This window comes from Protomyctophum bolini (genome assembly GCF_963924005.1).
Source record: "Protomyctophum bolini genome assembly, chromosome: 23".
NCBI lineage: Eukaryota > Metazoa > Chordata > Actinopteri > Myctophiformes > Myctophidae > Protomyctophum > Protomyctophum bolini.
This window is the reverse complement of record NC_137884.1, coordinates 5,271,815-5,290,032: the sequence shown is the minus strand read 5'-3', so window position 1 is coordinate 5,290,032 and position 18,218 is coordinate 5,271,815. Positions and strand designations below refer to the sequence as shown.

The following is an 18,218-nucleotide window of genomic DNA, read 5'->3' as shown; positions in this document are numbered from 1 at the left end:
GCTTCAGGCTTTGGGCCTTGTTGGAACTCTAGGCGCTCCAGTTCCCCCTTTCGCTTCACTAGGATACAATGCAATATGCTTTTCACTAGTGAAGAACCACATAGAGAACAGATAAGGTTTTTTTTTTATTGAAATAGAGAATCTTGTTGTTTGGGTCGGGTAGAAGCAGGGTTCAAATTGTAAACAAAATAATAATACAAAAAAGGCAGTGGGGCTACTGTAGATAAAAAGGTAAATAGTTGAGTATAAGCTCAACAAGCGAGCTTATACATCTGCTATTTTTAAGGGGCTCTAGCCCCTTCTATAAACGGCTTTTGTCCCCACACGTCTCAAGATTTGCCATTGACAATGAAAGTGGGATTCAGGTCAAATGATGTCAGCTAAATCTTGTTCCCACACATCTCAATGTTTGCCATTGGCAATGAACGGAGAAATTACATCAGGATTAAATATGACGTAAATTAAACATCACAACGTTAAACGTCATTGACATCGAAGGCAAACCTTACGTCATACTGTATGTAAACGAGCAAATCGGCTAACCAATCACATGTTGATGGGAGCGCTTGGCCAATAAGGGACCACCTTATTTATGTACCGTAATGTAGCAATGTCAAATGTCCGCTAACATAACTTGATGTATGACAAGAGAGCCCCTCATTTCACACGGGTGTGATTAATTGAACATTTGTAAATTACACATAAAAAGTTCAACTTTTATGTATTAACACATTGACTGATTCATATTAATTAATTTGCTGAGGTAGGTAGGTATACTGTAGATAGATAGATACTGTAGATAGATAGATAGATAGATAGATAGATAGATAGATAGATATGAATGACCAGAGGGGGATTCGAAAGCTCTCATTATTGTCCCCCTGCGCACATGAATGCAAACGCTGCACACATACTGTATATACTGTTGCCTGTGAAACCAAATAATAAAAAACAAATAAAATAAAACCACAGAGGCACATACTGCACTGTGCCAAATCACCACCACAGATTACAGTATATTGCACATCACTGCTGTCGGGTGGACAACCTCGTATGTCCAGAAATCGTTACTTTTCAGGAAAAGGAATGAAACATTTCCAGAAATAAGTATAGCCTCACGCAACATCATTCAAATTGTCCCGGACTACACTAGCCGTTTTCTCTAATCTGATATTAGTATATCCTAGAATAATCAGCTCCTATACATTATGGAACAGCATTCCTCTTGCTGTCAGATCTGCCCCCTCCGTTGAGAGTTTAAGTCTAGGCTCAAAACATTCTTATAGTCACAAGCCTTCCAGTCCCCCTGATGCTCTTGCACTTTTATACATAAGATATGTTTGCCTTGATGCTTTTAAACGGCTCTTAATGTTTTTCTTGTCTACTTGTCTATTGCTTTATTTTACACTGGTTTATTGTATTGCACTGTATTGTAATGTTTTCTCTGACCCGTGAAGCGATGAGTCGTTTTTAAATGTGCTATGCGAATATAATTGAGATTTGATTTAGAAGTCGACCGAGTCGACTGCTTTTTTTGATTGCTTTGAAATCCCTTTTTTCTGTAAATATGTATTCCCTCTCCACAGTTTTTGTGTTCCAAATGGATGAACTTTGGATGAAACCACGGGTGAAATCTCGTTTTGCAAGACTCCCGGAAGTAACACTGTGGAGAGTATAGTTATAGTCATTATGAAAGACAGAGCTCTACCTATTTTTTTTTTTTTTTTTAACAGCTGACGTTTACATTGGGGTATAGTCTATGGAGCTCATAGTCTGCATTGAGAAGACTAGAGCTATGCCCATTGGGCACTGGCCTACTTGGAACGATGCAAGTTGGAAATGTATGCCCCATCCGGTTATTAGCCTTTATGTCTGTGTCTCTTTTATACCCATACTGTATATAGAGTTCTTTGCCAGGCATGTTCAGATATGGAGTATATGCATATGTCAGAACATCATTGTGATGTCGGAACAGGTCAGCTCCATATAGGGGTGATCAGGTGTGACCCATTGGCTAATGTGGGCCCTGTCCATGCAGAGCCTGGTGGTCAGGGGCCCTGTCCAGAGCCTGGGCAGAGGCCTTTTGTGGCGGTTCTGGACAACCGTGGGTCCTACCGATGGGCACTGCACTCCCTGTGGTGGTGTGTAACGTGTGTGTCGAATTTGAAGTCGGTGGGGAGAACGGTTCCCGGTCGGATTTAGGTGGATTACAGACGTGCCGTTACACACGGAGCCGTGGCACATTTATAGATGGAGTTTGTTTAAGAACAGACTGCTGCATACGGATGGAGAGGCTGGCATTCATTCCAACCCATAGCCTTCATGGCAGTGTTGCTTGGAAAGTACATTTACTAAAGTACTGTTCTGAACTTGACATACTTTCACTCGACACCTCAGAGGCGAATATTGTACTTTTACCGCACTGCACTACGAGTTACTTTGCAGACTGTTATTCATATGTAACCCTTGTATTTCAGATTCGGAAATAGTAGGTCTGCAGACAGATTTTGAAATATAAGTACTCATACTCATGTACTTTTTGGTTTAGTACGAACCAATTATTGTACAGTATCAGAAATCAATAGTGTGTTGCTGTATTGTTGAACACATCTGTATTTGACGTTTTGATTGTGGCATTTATTGCACAACTAAGCATACCAAATTGATAATAAATGCAGATAGAGATATTCTGATTTAAATATTAATGACATAAACCAGGTCACGGCTTCTCTCCACAGCCTGCATGCTTAATCGGCTTGCCTTGAGTAGCCTACAAAAGAATATGAATTAATAGGATAAAGAGTCAGATGAAGAAAGAGAGATGAGCTGATCTTCTCTCCTTGCAGGCTTCTTGGGGTTCTTCAGATGTATTCTCATTCTTTCATGTGCCTCAGAGTCATGTTTTTCAACTTTTTGCATGCAATCTCCCTCCCTCTGACCAGACAGCCGGTCAGCCAGACAGACAAAAAGCCAGACATTAAAAGAAATCCAGCCAGCCAGCCGGCCAGGTATCCTCCAAATGTATATGAACCACTTGACCATACTGTATGTTCAATCTAAAAGCTGACACACACACACACACACACACACACACACACACACACACACACACACACACACACACACACACACACACACACACACACACACACACACACACACACACACACACACACACACACTCACAGACATGTACATGCACACAACTCCATCCAGACTACTTCACACTCCCGTTAGAGTGTTTGACTCCCTGATGCAATGACAGGAAACATGTTCACTGGGCTGCATGAGACCAGCAGTATACTGATTAAAACTCTGCTATACGTCTGTCTGTCTGTCCGTGTCTGTCATTATATGGTTAGCAGCATACTGCATATGAGATACAAGTAAGTAATACTTCAGTTTGTGACTGCAGAATGCATTCTCACCTGGAGCAGTTTATTCCGTATTAATAGTGGAGCGCAGAGAGAGAACCGTAACTGTATAGCCTGTACGGAGGAGAAATAATGGCATATTGCAGACTAACGGCAGAATATGGCCTGTGTTGTGTGTGTGTGTGTGTGTGTGTGTTTGTTTGTATTGTATTTGAGTCAGACACTCTTGTCAAGATGAAAACCACTTATTGCAATATTGTATCGTTGTGTCCCTGTCCCTGTGATAATTCAGAACAACCCCCGAAGCCAGAGTCAAAAAGATAGTTATTGTCTTCACATAAACATTCCTCATAGGGCAGAATCTATACACATACAAGGAAAGAACATGATACAAGTGTTGATCAGTTTTAGTCACAGTCCTTTGAATAAAATTCCATTACTTTTAGTCATAATGTAGTCATTTGAAATGTTTTAGTATTGGTCTAGTTTTAGTCGACTAAATACCATAAGGTTCTTGAAGGCATCGTAATGCCTGATTTTATTTTCAGAGCGTGCAACACTCGAGCGTAACTAACCTAAAATCTTAACATTTTACTATAGCTTTTAAAAATGTAAATAAATGTAGTCTTAGTTTTAGTCACCATATAGTTTTTATTTACGTGAAAGAAGGTACCGGTAGTCAACGAAAAAAAATCGTCACAGTTTTAGTCGATGAAACACTGGATACAATACATATGGACCTGCATTGAATGACATGCTGACATAATAGTGACGACCTAAATGCTACTACAGGAGGACTCCCTGCCCAAAGTAGATTTTGATCACCGGACTATGACTTGTAACAGAGTGTTTCTAACATTGCAGTATTGACACTCTTCAGTAAAAAAAAGAGTACTTTTCCCACCACTGACCGTATGGATTCTGGAAGGTCACGTGTGGGTAATGAAATATGGATGCTGGACCATTGAAATGGAAATGTCCGGTTTACACAGCGTATACAAACTGCTCTGATGCTCCCCTGAGTAGTCAAGCACTTGTGTGCGTGTATCAGGGAGTGTGTGTCTTCAGTTATGTGTGTGTGTGTGTTATCAGGGGACTGACAGGAGTTCAATCTGCTCCATTATCAGACTAACAGAATGATTAGATGCTTGGTTAGACCACACTGCCCTGCTGACAATAATGACTATATTACTACTGGGATATAACACACACACACACACACACACACACACACACACACACACACACACACACGTGTACCGCAACTATATTCAATCTGTATACATACTGTATCAGTGTCTCTCTCTCTCTCTCTCTCTCTCTCTCTCTCTCTCTCTCTCTCTCTCTCTCTCTCTCTCTCTCTCTCTCTCTCTCTCTCTCTCTCTCTCTCTCCAGTGTTAATCACTTCAGTTCAGTCCGATGACAAGTGGTATGAGAATTAGATTGTTTTTGAGCATGGTTTGACACTAACCCCATCACAGATTAATGATAGTTCAATATAATTGATGACTTCCAGAGCGATCCACGTACAGTACAGTATACGTGCTGCCTCTTCAAGGTACAGTACTGCTTCGAGGCCTTGACTCTGGTGGTGGAGCTGGCTTCTGAAATGGCAGCATGAGGAGGCACCAGCTGTAGGCAGGTTTTACCACTTCCTCCTGGGGGATCCCGAGGCGCTCCAAGGCCAGTGAGTCGATGCGATTCCTCCAATTGCGCCTTGGTCTACCCCGGATGGGTCTCCTCCCAGTGGGACGTGCCTCGAGGACCTCCCAATAGGGAGACGCCCGAGAGGCATCCTAACCAAATGCCCGAACCACCTATAAGCTGACTCCTTTCCAGGCAAAGAAGCAGTGACTCTACTACTGTGACTGAACTTATCCCTTATGTGTCGTTGACCGTCCTACAGGACCACTGTTTCCCAAACAGTGGATCGGGACCCATTTGTGGGTCGCGGGCACGTTTTTATGGGTCGCTTTAAATTTAGTTTCCTTCAGTTTAGTTTAGAATATTATTTCAAAACATTAACAAAAAAAAATACATTTTCTATTAATTTAAAACAAAACTCAATGATTTGTATCAGTCATTTCAGGAAGAAATAAAGACACATCTGAAATTCCATGAATTAGAACTGTGTAAGAAATCCACAAGCTCTTTGTGAGCTTTTATATCAGCTTTTTTCACTAGTTTGGGTCCCTGGGCAATCTCTCTTTTGGGTCACGGGCTAAAAAGTTTGGGAACCACTGCTCTAGTGGAATCCACAGAGGGGTGCCCTGGGCTAATAGTGGGTAGCGCGCCTTGAGCAAGCGGCAGGGCTCAAGAGTGGCCTTTGTCTGTGTCCCGTGATGCTTGCTTCATCTTGTTTTAAGATTGATTTCATGCACACACAGTCAAATGATCGGTATTAAACTAACAGTCGGGTGCAGTGAATTAGCAAAACGAATCACTACAAATGTATCAAAGTCCAAATGTAATTTTGATGTAAATCCAATAACACACCACAAAGAAGTCGATAAGTGAGTTTTAGATGTAAAATCATACACTGTAGGTCATTTGCAATAAACTTGTAAGACACCAGGTGAGCACAGAAAGTGCGCATGCACGCACGCACCTAAACCAAACATACACAGAGCATGCACGCAGCCGGCCCGGCAGGCTGATATAAACGTCTATTGGATTTCATTCTGTGGAGCCCATTAATTCCTTACAGGCGCTGATATTGACTGAAGGGCCTTGGCTCTTGTTAATTCAACTCAGACAAAGTCTGATTTAGTTAGGGCTGCCTGAAGGTTGCTGCTGTATGAGAGAGAGAGAGAGAGAGAGAGAGAGAGAGAGAGAGAGAGAGACTTGGTCTCTCAGTAATGTTTCTGCAGCCTTCTTTCCTCCCCACTGTAAGGTTGATAGCGTACTCGTACTGTTTAGTTTGCATAAACATTCCGTTTCTATGAGGTAGTGTGTGTGTGTGTTGTGTACACACATTCATTTGCAGGTTGTTGTTCTTTAAGTTCAACTCGGGGTGAAGAAAACTCAACAGACTGAAATATCGCAATCAATTTGTATACAATTATGAATTAGGTTTTGCTAATGCATGTTAACTGTTCAGTCACACAGAAATTGGCATGGTTGAAACTGCCAATGGTATACACAGATATTTTAATTAAGTAAAATTAGCAATGCCACAATATATAAGAATACTATAAAATCTGAAACTTGAGTAAATGTAATTGGCACCAAAATAAGACATAACATAGGGCTAAAATGGTTAGTGTGTGTTTTTATAATACAATTATGTAAGTACAATATTTGCCTATACTTAAGTATAGTAGCTGCTTGAGTAAATGTACTTTGGTTACACCATTGGAAACCGCATTCATGTCTCTGTCTCTCTCTCTCTCTCTCTCTCTCTCTCTCTCTCTCTCTCTCTCACCCTGCAGGTCTAGAGAAGGTGGGCCGTGACTCCAGCTACGAGCAGGAGGGTAAGGTCCAGTTTGTGATGGACGCCGTGTACTCCATGGCCCACGCCTTGCACCACATGCACCGCGAGCTGTGCTACGGCTACCCGGGCATGTGTCCCCGCATGGCCGACAACATGGACGGCAAGGAGCTGCTCGGCCACATCCGAGCCGTCAGCTTCAACGGTGAGTCGGCTGCGCACGCACGCGCGCCGTCGACGATGTTGGTTTATGGAAAGAACCGAAATGGCAGCAATTAAGGAAAAAGCTTAAAAGCTGGCTCCTTTTGTATACATTCGGCTTGTGCATTTTTTTATTCATGTACGCAGACATCTGGAAACAAAGTGTTTCATAGAAGTTATGCACGCGCGCGCACGCACGTTCACACCCCTTCATCTTCCCCTCATACGTTCTCCTCATCCCATCCTCTGTTTTTTTTTTCCTCATCCCACCCTCTGTTTCTTCTCATATCTCATCCATTGTTTTCTTTCTTTCCTGCAGTGTTTTCCAGTTCCAACAGCAGCAACAACAGTACGTAGGGTTCAAATCCTATAACGAAAAGCTCACATTTCTACTAACGCGTGGAAAAACGCAGCTAGATTTGAAGCAGTTCTGTCTTGCCAAAGGAAGGGGGGGGGGGGTCATTGAATGCGAACCAACATTAAACGCCATTAACAATAAAGAGACAATATGACGTAATGAGGTACATTATGACATATATTTTCCCTTCATTGTCAAAACAAAACAAACTAAAGACAAACATTAACCCATCTGCTGCCACCTGGTGGACGCAGAGCCAACCGCACGCAGACTGCTGAGCCGTTTGCAGTGTGACACCTGCTGTTTGGGCGGCCATCTTAGATGCTAAATAAATAGCGTCAATGCCAGCGAGCTAAAATTAAGCCATCCTTGCTCTAGAAAGCGGCAATGTTCCCATCTAGATCACCGGATAATCTGCAAAGACCTCCGACCTCCCCCCACCAGCGATCCGGTTTGATATCAATAATAAAGCTTATCAGACGCCAGAAGCAGTTGCCGGTTGGATTCCAACTGGCACAACGTTCCGTCAGGAGCAGTTAATTTGTGCGCCCCTCAAAAAAAGGTTTATTGTGTAGATGAATGGGAATGAGGGCGGACAGGCAGGGCAGAGGGTAGAGAGGAAACGGTGGAGGGCTGAGTTGGACTGAGATGGATGATGGATGGCAAGGTTGAGCTGAGCGTGGCTGGCCTAGCCAGATTAGGTTGGGATGGTTGGCAGGTGAGGTGAACAGGCAGGCACGGAGACAGGCAGGCAGGCAGGCAGGCAGGCAGGCAGGCAGGCACGGAGACAGACAGGCAGGCAGGCACGGAGACAGACAGGCAGGCAGGCACGGAGACAGGCAGGCAGGCACGGAGACAGACAGGCAGGCAGGCACGGAGACAGGCAGGCAGGCAGGCACGGAGACAGGCAGGCAGGCAGGCACGGAGACAGACAGGCAGGCAGGCACGGAGACAGGCAGGCAGGCAGGCACGGAGACAGGCAGGCAGGCACGGAGACAGGCAGGCAGGCAGGCACGGAGACAGACAGGCAGGCAGGCACGGAGACAGACAGGCAGGCAGGCACGGAGACAGACAGGCAGGCAGGCACGGAGACAGGCAGGCAGGCAGGCACGGAGACAGACAGGCAGGCACGGAGACAGACAGGCAGGCAGGCACGGAGACAGACAGGCAGGCACGGAGACAGACAGGCAGGCACGGAGACAGACAGGCAGGCAGGCAGGCACGGAGACGGTGCCCTCCATCCCTTGTGAACGTGTAGATAGATTGGCTATTTTCGGTAACACGTTCGTGTCAGAAGCAAACGCATCTTCAGACGCATACAGTATGAATTATGACTGTGCTTGAGTAAGGGCACAGTACTGTTAGGAGAGGACCCTAAATTGACAACGAAGATAAAGAACAGATTCTTGCACCGACATTTAGTATATAAATACATGTTTCGATCACAACTGAATGAGACTCGTCATGTTTTAAGTTTGACAAAGTGTGAAGTTACCATAGCAGTGCCTATAAGCTATGGCCTCCATTGCCTGTGTGGTCACCCCACGGTAGAAATCCCTGTGTATAACAACACTGAGGTTCTTTAAAAATCATGTGTTATGATAGTTAAGACAAGCTTTTTTGGCTGCATGGACTGTTGACTAAATACTGCTTCATTACTTAACAGATTGGGCCAGTAATCCTGCAGTGCTTATCTACCCTTTGGAGTAGATGCATGGTGAAAACACAGCTAATCTCTTTTAACAGAAGAGTGGGTGTGTGTGTTTCTATGAACTGCTTGCTGCTTGCCTTTACATTTCAAGGACTTGTGTTATCTTATCTGCGTCATTTCTTTATTCATTCATTCATTTCTTCATTTCCTTTCAAATAACATCAACAGCCCTCGTTTGAATGATACCGTTTTCTCTTTTTCTATTCCTTATTGTCCTTATTCTCCTGGTCCTCCGTCATTTCATAAAGACCTTTAAAAGCACCTTTATTAAAACTCTGCAGTACATAAAATATGTCACTTCAAAATTGCAGTTAGCTCATATGAAAAGACTAAATATAAATAACACCTCTTTTTTTAAGGAAAGGCACAATTCCCTGTCCTGCGCCACACATACAGTAGCACGTCTCTCTGAGCCCAGAAAAGGCTAAAATTGTCCACTAGTTTGTGGTAGGCAAACTCCACCCTAAGGCGTGCTGCCACCTGTACTGGGTCTGTGTTCCCAGTTCCCTCTGTTTTGTTCTTCCGAGTCAGCCATATAGACATTTTTGCTGTGCCAGAAATACAATTAATCATGTTTAAGTGAAACCTTTTTCCGGAAGGCCCAAACACAAACAGTTCTTTAGAGAATACCCAGCCCTTGAAACCAATGAGTCAACCTGTTCAATAAGTCCCTCAGCCTTGAACACTGGATAAATAGAGAGAGAGAGAGAGAGAGAGAGAGAGAGAGGGGCTATAAAGTTTGTTTGTACAGTATATACAGTATGTCTGGGTGTGGAGTTCTGCATCTGAATGTATCTTTGTGTGTGTATGCGTGTGATTGTGCCTGCCTGTCAGCTGCCTGTTATGCTTTGGGCCACAAGGTGGCCATTGTCATTTTTTAGCTTTTTGCAGATTATCAAAGTACAGAATGTAAACTTTCAAGTGATCTGTTGTTTATTGAAATTGGAAAATATTTGAAGAATATATGGTCATTTGAATCTTATTTAACAACACATTGTAGATTGTTCTGATACGGTATCATTACTATTTAGGCATTTAGCAGACACTCTTGATCCAGAGCGACTTACAGTAATAAACAAAAACATGGTAATACATCAAAATAGTCATCATGAATCATACGTAAGCTAATCACAGTGGAATATCTATATAATGAAACTGAGTATAATGCTATCTACTGTATGTTACATAAGTTGAGCCTTTGCATCTGCCTGTTAGGTCGTCGAGGCTAGGGCAAGTGCTACGGGAAGTGCTATGGGCTAAGATGGAGTCTGAAGAGGTGGGTTTTCACTCAGACTATGGTGGAAGATTGGGAGTGAGTCTGCAGTTCTGATTGCAATGAGAAGTGCATTCCATAGTTTTGGAGCCAGAAGGGAGAAGAGTTTGGGACGTGTGGAACGTTGTCCCGGTGTTTTTAGCTAAGGTACTTCCAGCCTCCCTGCGTCGGCTGATCTGAGTGAGCGGGAGGGTTTGTACTAGGGTTCGATCAAATTTGCAAGATATGGGGGTGCCATACCTTTGGTTGCTTTGAATGCCAGCATCAGAGTTTTGTACTCAATGGAGGGAGTGGAGAAGGTGGGAGACATGTGATCATTTTGGCTGGTTGAAGACCAAGGGAGTTTCTGCATTTTGGATCAATTGGAGAGGCTTAAGTGCGGATGCCGGTAGACCATGCAGTAAGGAGGGAGTTACAATAGTCAAGTTGTCTATGGAAATAGTTAGCTCCTGCACAGGGCAGCACTTCCCAAGACATCCACTCATTCTCTCCCTCATGTTTGTCCTTCTGTTTCGTGTCTGCTGTCCATCTGTCAGCCTGTGTGCATGGTTCATAGATCTATATTTTAAATGGATCTAAGCGGATAATCGCTAAATGAAGTGTGTGTGTGTGTGTGTGTGTGTGTGTGTGTGTGTGTGTGTGTGTGTGTGTCTCTCCTTGGTGTAAGACCTTGCTTACTGTACCACAGAAATGAGTTAATGATTTTTGATGAGAAACTCTGAGGCCATTTTTCTTCTGCACTGAGTCGGAAAGACAGTCCATGTGTAATTTGTCATATCTGTCGGGAGGTTTTAGCCTAAGGGTGACACTAGATTAGAGGACAGTACATCATTACGGTTCATCTGCCGATTAGATTTTGAAAGGTCTTATGGGGGACATTTTTGTCTCAGGGTGGGGCTTGATAAGGAAAAGCCATGTGTAAAGAGTTGGTGTCAATACTCTATTTGGAGCATGAATGCGATGTTGTGTGCAAGAGATCATTGCAGCCTAATGGCTGGCGGATAGTCTGCACCACATAGCATCAACATGGTGTCTGTTTACATCGACGTGAGCCTGTGGCAAATCACTAGCCAGGTTTACCTCCATTTTTCCACCTCCTAAGTACTGTAGTACTGTAATAATATTATACAGGTACTTGTAGTGTAACGAGTACGAATAAATGAGTACAACGAAATATGTTGTGTTGCCTATGCTGGCCTATCATTACCCGTCTACTGCAATCATTATACAATTAACTCACTCATTGCCGATAGTCTTTTGACGTCTTTTGCTCCTTATGGCTTTAATCGGCGAGATGGTCTTTTGACGTGTTACTATTTAGTATTTAGTGTAGTACCATTATATATACACTGCGTATACGTTGAGGTCCGTTTATATATACACGGACCTAGCAATTAACGTCCCCTACCTGGTACGTATACTGACATGGAAGATAAATCATTTTAAGTGGAGAAATAATGGACCAAAGTTACGTTTCCGAACTTTTTGTGCTGAGTTTAGATACAATAGCAGCGCACAGAACCCAAGCCCAATTGGTCAGCTGATTGCCATGTCAGTGTATTGTATTGGACTTGGAGTGTACACATTATGTACGGACTCTAAACCGCTCCAGTGTACAGTATAACTCGTCTATGCATCATTTGTGGGAAGGGCGGTTTGAGCTTTAAGACTATTGTGGGTAGTTTGGCTCCCAGTACTCTGAGAGGAGCAGGCCATTTAAAAGTATATAGAGAAGATAAACGTGTGTGTGTGTGTGTGTGTGTGTGTGTGTGTGTGTGGGGGGGGTGTGTGGTTGTGTGTGTACGTGCGCTTGTGTAAAGTTGTCTAGAATTGTGTTTGTGCGTGATGTGTGCTTGTCCCTTGTGTGAGGTTGTGTGTGTGTGTGTGTGTGTGTGTGTGTGTGTGTGTGTGTGTGGGTCCATCATTAGTGTGTATGTAGTGGCAGGTTATCTGTCCTGCAGGGAAACAAGATGGACATCGCCATAGGAACCATTCAACACTAATTAGACAAGCTGGACAAACTTTATCTGCACTCTATGACCTTGAGCAGACAGACAGACATAACTTATTAACACACAGAGAGAGAGAGAGGAGGGGGGGGTGGGATGATGGAGGGACTCAAAGACTGAGATGGAGAGGTGTGTGTGTGTGTGTGTGTGTGTGTGTGTGTGTGTGTGTGTGTGTGTGTGTGTGTGTGTGTGTGGTCTCGCGGTGTGACTTTGACCTTTTCACGGTTGATATGACCTTGAAGCTCCCATACAGAGAGAGAATCACATTCGCCACAGGAAACTAATGGAGCAGCTAATTGTTTTTAATGAATCATATGAATGCAAACACTGTTCAGGCAGGAGAGAGAGCGGGGCAGTACAGAATACAGCAGAGGTTCTCGACCTTGTCTGGACTGCTGGGGCCCCCTTGACCCTTATAACCCTCACAGGTCCAGCTGGTTCCATTTGTGCATACACTGGGTTAAATATTTACACTGACGTTTTTATCTTCAGACAATCCCAGAGACGGGGGCCGTGGCCTAATTTAATGTGGTGTTCACAATATTGGCAGATACAAAGCTACAGACTACCATTTCATTTTCAAGGGAAGCAATGTGAAGATACAACAAAGCTACAGGCTACCATGAGCATGACTTCAATTGCAGCTACAAAGCTACAAAACAACCACGTGTTGTTTCCACCCACCTTCTCTCATGTTTTTAACCCCAGTCTTTATATATTTCTTTCTAGTTTTCTAGCTCGTCGGACGCCTGCTTGATGCCAGCGAGCGTGTTGATCAACACCAGTGGTGGAAAGTTACAGTCCTTGAGTACATTTACTCAAGGACTGTACTTAAAGTGCACGAACACTTTGGTAGAGGTTTGGGTTGTGTAGTTAGTTACCCATGGTGTGACTCCAAATGTGGACAAGAAATCAAAAATAATTGCTCCCGTGATTAGAAATTGATCACTGGATTGATTGATTGGTAGGTACCCTCACAAAAACATGCAGTAATCCTGGTCTCTAAACTGCCTCCCCCTGGCCAGCCTGATGGAGGGGAAAGGAACTGGTTGGAATAACGTGTTCCTTCCACGCGCTACGTCCAACCAGGGAAACTCCCCCCCCCTGTCAGGTGTAAAGGAGCAACTTGGACACTCAGGCATGAAGGAAGCATGAGTTCAAGTCCGTTGCTCTCCCCTTGTCCCCCATATATGGGGACTAGGTTGGTGGAGGGTGTGAAAAATGGGTTACAAAATCGTGGGATAAAGAATATATTTAAAAAGAAAAAATATGCTCCTCATTGACTTGCATTTTACAATACTTCCACTCCACTACAACTCGGATCTTGTACTTTTACTTTAGTTACTCTGTAGTTAGTTTGTAGATTTTGATTATTACAAAACATGCATTAACCACTTCAACTATACATTTCAGCCGTTGCTTTTGGATCTGCTATACTTTCGAATATTGTTTCATCCATTTGAAAACTTGAAATGGGACATTTCAAGTAATTTTACTTTTGGTACTTTAACCGATTCTGGACGGGAACCCCTCTTGGTGGTTTAAGCATTATGTTATACTTTTGCTATTGAAAAATAGATCTACAAGCTCATAGCGCGGCACAGAGTAGGTCTTGTAGTTCTGCTATTTTCTTTTTTATCGTGAAAATGTGGCGCAAATCTTTGAATATATATTCTTTCACAGCGAACGTCTCAAATATTTGCTTCTGGAAGGTCCCTGGAACAACATAATTTCAGATGGGGATCGGCACCCACATACATATAATTCTGGGGGTCCCTGACATGAAATAGTTTGAGAACCACTGACAAAGAAACATAGGTTTTTCTGAAAACTGTCGTGATTTAGAAGACATTTGTAGAATCCGTTATCAGGTCTAAATGGGTTAAGTACATTTTGATGCTAATACTTTTCTACTCAAATCCATTTTGAATTCCGGACTTTTACTTGTAACAGAGTATTTCTGTATCGCAGTATTGATACTTACTCACAAACGTGAGTACCGGTAGGCTACTTTTTCCACCACTGATCAACACTTCAACAGTGACACGACGACCAACATGCTGCGTCTCTTTGTACCTTTTGTAGCTGCCAGAGTGAACGCAGCACAATGCAAACAGTCTCTTTGTACCTTTTGTAGCTGCCAGTGTGAACGCAGCACAAAGCAAACAGTCTCTTTGTACCTTTTGTAGCTGCCAGTGTGAACGCAGCACAAAGCAAACAGTCTCTTTGTACCTTTTGTAGCTGCCAGAGTGAACGCAGCACAATGCAAACAGTCTCTTTGTACCTTTTGTAGCTGCCAGTGTGAATGCATTGTAGCTGCCAGTGTGAACGCATTGTAGCTGCCAGTGTGAACGCATTGTAGCTGCCAGTGTGAACGCATTGTAGCTGCCAGTGTGAACGCATTGTAGCTGCCAGTGTGAACGCATTGTAGCTGCCAGTGTGAACGCATTGTAGCTGCCAGTGTGAAATGTGTGAATGCAGCACGATGCAAATCAAACAGCTGCCAGTGTGAACGCAGCACGATGCAAATCAAACCGGGGATCCTTGACATGAAAAAGGTTCTGAATCATTGGTGTAGATCGTAGAATGTGCCTGACAGATGGCTCCAGTGGGTACAGTAGAGGGATTGAGCTGGAGAACGCGAGGGACCGAGGTAATCACATTGTTGACGCTGCATTTAAATCTGTCCACATTGCTTTGTGATCACAGACGGCGGTTGTGTGGATTAGAAGCAAGCAGCCGCAAATGAGATACCGTCTCCTGCAGAGAGACACAATACAAGGAACTGCTTATCTATACACACAGGCACAATGACGATAGCCTACAAACCTTTTCCTGTCAATAAGGACACCCCAAATGATATGTGGGACACCTCTCAGTGTTTGTAGATCAGCTATTTTCAAATAGCTAATGTACTGTATGAAGTGGTTAAACATTCACTCATACACATACAGTACACACGTCTGAGCACGCACGCACAGCGTGGGCACCGTTTGCCCGGATGAGGAGAAGAGATGGACTGACACAGAGATAAAGACGGGGAATGGAGAGACCTGCTGGGGCAGATGGATTGTGGGGAATGGAGAGACCTGCTGGGGCAGATGGATTGTGAAGGCTGGGTGTTGAAGGGGAAGCATGGGGGGGAGAGGACCCAGCGAGGATTGATGGATGAGTGCACGGATGAACGGATTGAGCGATCGAATGTATAGGCAACAGCTAGATGGCGGTATGGATGGACCTGGCTGCAGGTGGTCTAGGATTATGTTCTCTTTCTCTCTCTCTCACACACACACACACACACACACACACACACACACACACACACACACACACAAACAGTGCACATACACACAAGTCTTAGCATGGTTGAAATGGCAGTAACATTAACTATCTACCGTATCAGAACAGTCAGATCTAATGTGTTGTCTGTGGTTAAAGACATTTCAAATGACCATATATGATATCTTCAAATATTTTCCATTTTCAATAAACGGATCATTTGAAAGCTTACATTTTGCACTTTAATCTACAAAAATCAGTGAGGGGTGCAAATATATTAACGTCTAAGTCATGTTGCTATGATTAGATGATGTATTGGTTGAAGGGTCTGCCGTCCACTAGGGGCAGTATATCATTAGCTTTCCTGTTCTGTGAGTGAAGAAGAGAGCCATCTTGTTTGTTGTCAGTTTCATGTTCTTTCAGAGATGCATGCTGGTTGGAGGTTCTTCACCTAATTGTAAGTTTGTTTGTGTTATGCATATTTTTGGAACTATGTTATAGTTTATGCCTCTTTCTTTTGTTTACACTCTTAACAATTTGACATTGAGGAGTGTATTTCTTCATTGGTGATGTAAAACAAATGGTGACAAAACAAACATTCAATTATCTTTATTGCATTTAATGTTTGTTAGGGACAAGATGATGTAAATTTTCCCTTCATTGTCAATGGCGTTTTTAAAACAAACATTGAACTAAAAGCTTACATTAAACCTGTATATAGGAGGGGCTAGCACCCCTCAAAAAGCTGAAGAATTACCATGGCAGCCTTGTGGCCCAAAGCATTGTAACCAATCACATTTGTGGGGAGCTGACAGGCAGGCACAAATTTTGGGGTACATTTTCAAAACTAGAAGTTTGGCAGCTACAGTATGTGGCACTTGCGTCTAGAGTCCGGGCCGCTATGCGAAAACCAGCACAAAGACAAAATGCCAACATTATAGACTTACAAGTCAGTCTCTCTGAAAGCGTCACAAACAAGCAGACATAGTATTTTATTTATTTTTTGTTCTCCTAAACCACCATGCACGTAGAAGTCCCCAGACGTTTAGTCGGTGGAGATCTCTGGTCATCTGGCAAAGCGAGACAGGCCCTGAGGCCCGGCATCCACTCTCCTACTGAGGTGTTTTGTGTCTTTGTTCTTCAGGAAACCAAAAGAAAGTTCAGGTGCTGTCCCTGGCTATTATTTATCTCGCTCTCATTTCCTCTTCCTCCATTTTCTGTTTGTGTTTCATGGTTCTGCTGGCTAACTGGGAGGATGTCTGAGGCTGTTTATTTATTTAGCTTGTTCCTGACTTTATTATGGACTGTCTTTCGCCCCCCTGACCCTCTCCCCTCCCCTCCTCCTGTTATTACACCGTCCATCTCCCTTGTTTATGTCCATCGCTTCTGGCACCTGGTGGGAGAATAGAGGCTCTTTTCCTGGTGTTGTTTTGTTTGAAAGCTGAGAGAGAGAGAGAGAGAGAGAGAATACAAGCTTGTGCATCTGCTATTTTTTAATGGCCAGCATACAGTATAAAATCTAAATGGCTGGGATGCTTTCCCAATGGGTTAATCTAACCCTCATGTCCCACGTTGCTGCTTCTGGGTTCAGAGTCTCTGCTCTCTCATATACTCACTCCTCTGGTTTGATTCCCCTCATTATTCTTGAGGTAACTTTGTGGGATTTCAGGCAATCCAGGCGATGCACTAACTTTTCTGTCCTACCTTGTTAGGGAGTATGTTTCTCTCTAATCTTCCCTCTTTGTCTATCTTTCTCTCTCTCTCTCTCTCTCTCTTCCCTCACACTACTCTTTTTTTTATATTTTCACAGTTTCCAGAGTTATCCGGGAGATGTCTGAGGCTTGTTACTCTACATGTAATTTCTACTATTTCCTTTTGTTGTGGAATTCTCTCTCACTCTGTGTCTCTTGTGTCTTTTTTTCCCCTCATGTTTTCATCTCGTTTCCCCTACATCTCCATTTCGCCGTCTCTCACTGCCTCTCAAGGAATTCCTGGCAACTTGTACTCGCCTTCTCAATTTGCTTGCTAAGCTTAAAATGCTCCCCCTCTCACCCTCGTTCTCACCTCTGCCCTTCCTACCCATTTCTCCCTCCAGCCGGTTCATTTGAGTTCTTGTAATTATTATTCAGGTGTTTCACCAAGGTATACCTCAGTGAAGGTCTTAGGCTCTTCAGACTTTGTTCTTCCTCGAGTGTCTTTTCCTCCTGAACTCCATTCTGTTTTCTTCACGTCTCTCCTTTCATGCTAGCTTTCTTTATACTTACATAACTTCACAAGTTTTGGGACTTTTCTGAAGAATGGCAAAGTTTTACTTAATTGTTGTTGAGTTTCTAACTAGTGCATTTCTCTCTCTCTCTCTCTCTCTCTCTCTCTCTCTCTCTCTCTCTCTCTCTCTCTTTCTCTGGAAACATTTTATTTATGTGAGTTTCGTCTCTGTTTCTTAACTTTGTCCTAACTTTTAATGCACTTAATCTGTCCTGGGGTCCTGCTAACTGTTTCTCATTTTCCTTAATCTATGTTTTCCCCGTTCCCCTCTCTTATTACTTCTCTAACTGGAAGAGGTTTCAGGTATTTCATTCTCCT

General features: G+C 43.4%; 1 protein-coding gene across 1 annotated transcript in view; it reads left to right on the top strand.

Annotated features, from left to right (window-relative positions):
• The window catches only part of grm8a (glutamate receptor, metabotropic 8a), a 252,876-nt gene that overhangs the window by 198,273 nt on the left and 36,385 nt on the right, over nt 1–18,218 (top strand). The window contains exons 7-8 of the mRNA XM_080757178.1: nt 6,806–7,009; nt 7,325–7,354. Of these exons, the coding sequence (XP_080613304.1) occupies nt 6,806–7,009; nt 7,325–7,354 (234 nt within the window). The remainder of the gene's footprint in view (nt 1–6,805; nt 7,010–7,324; nt 7,355–18,218) is intronic.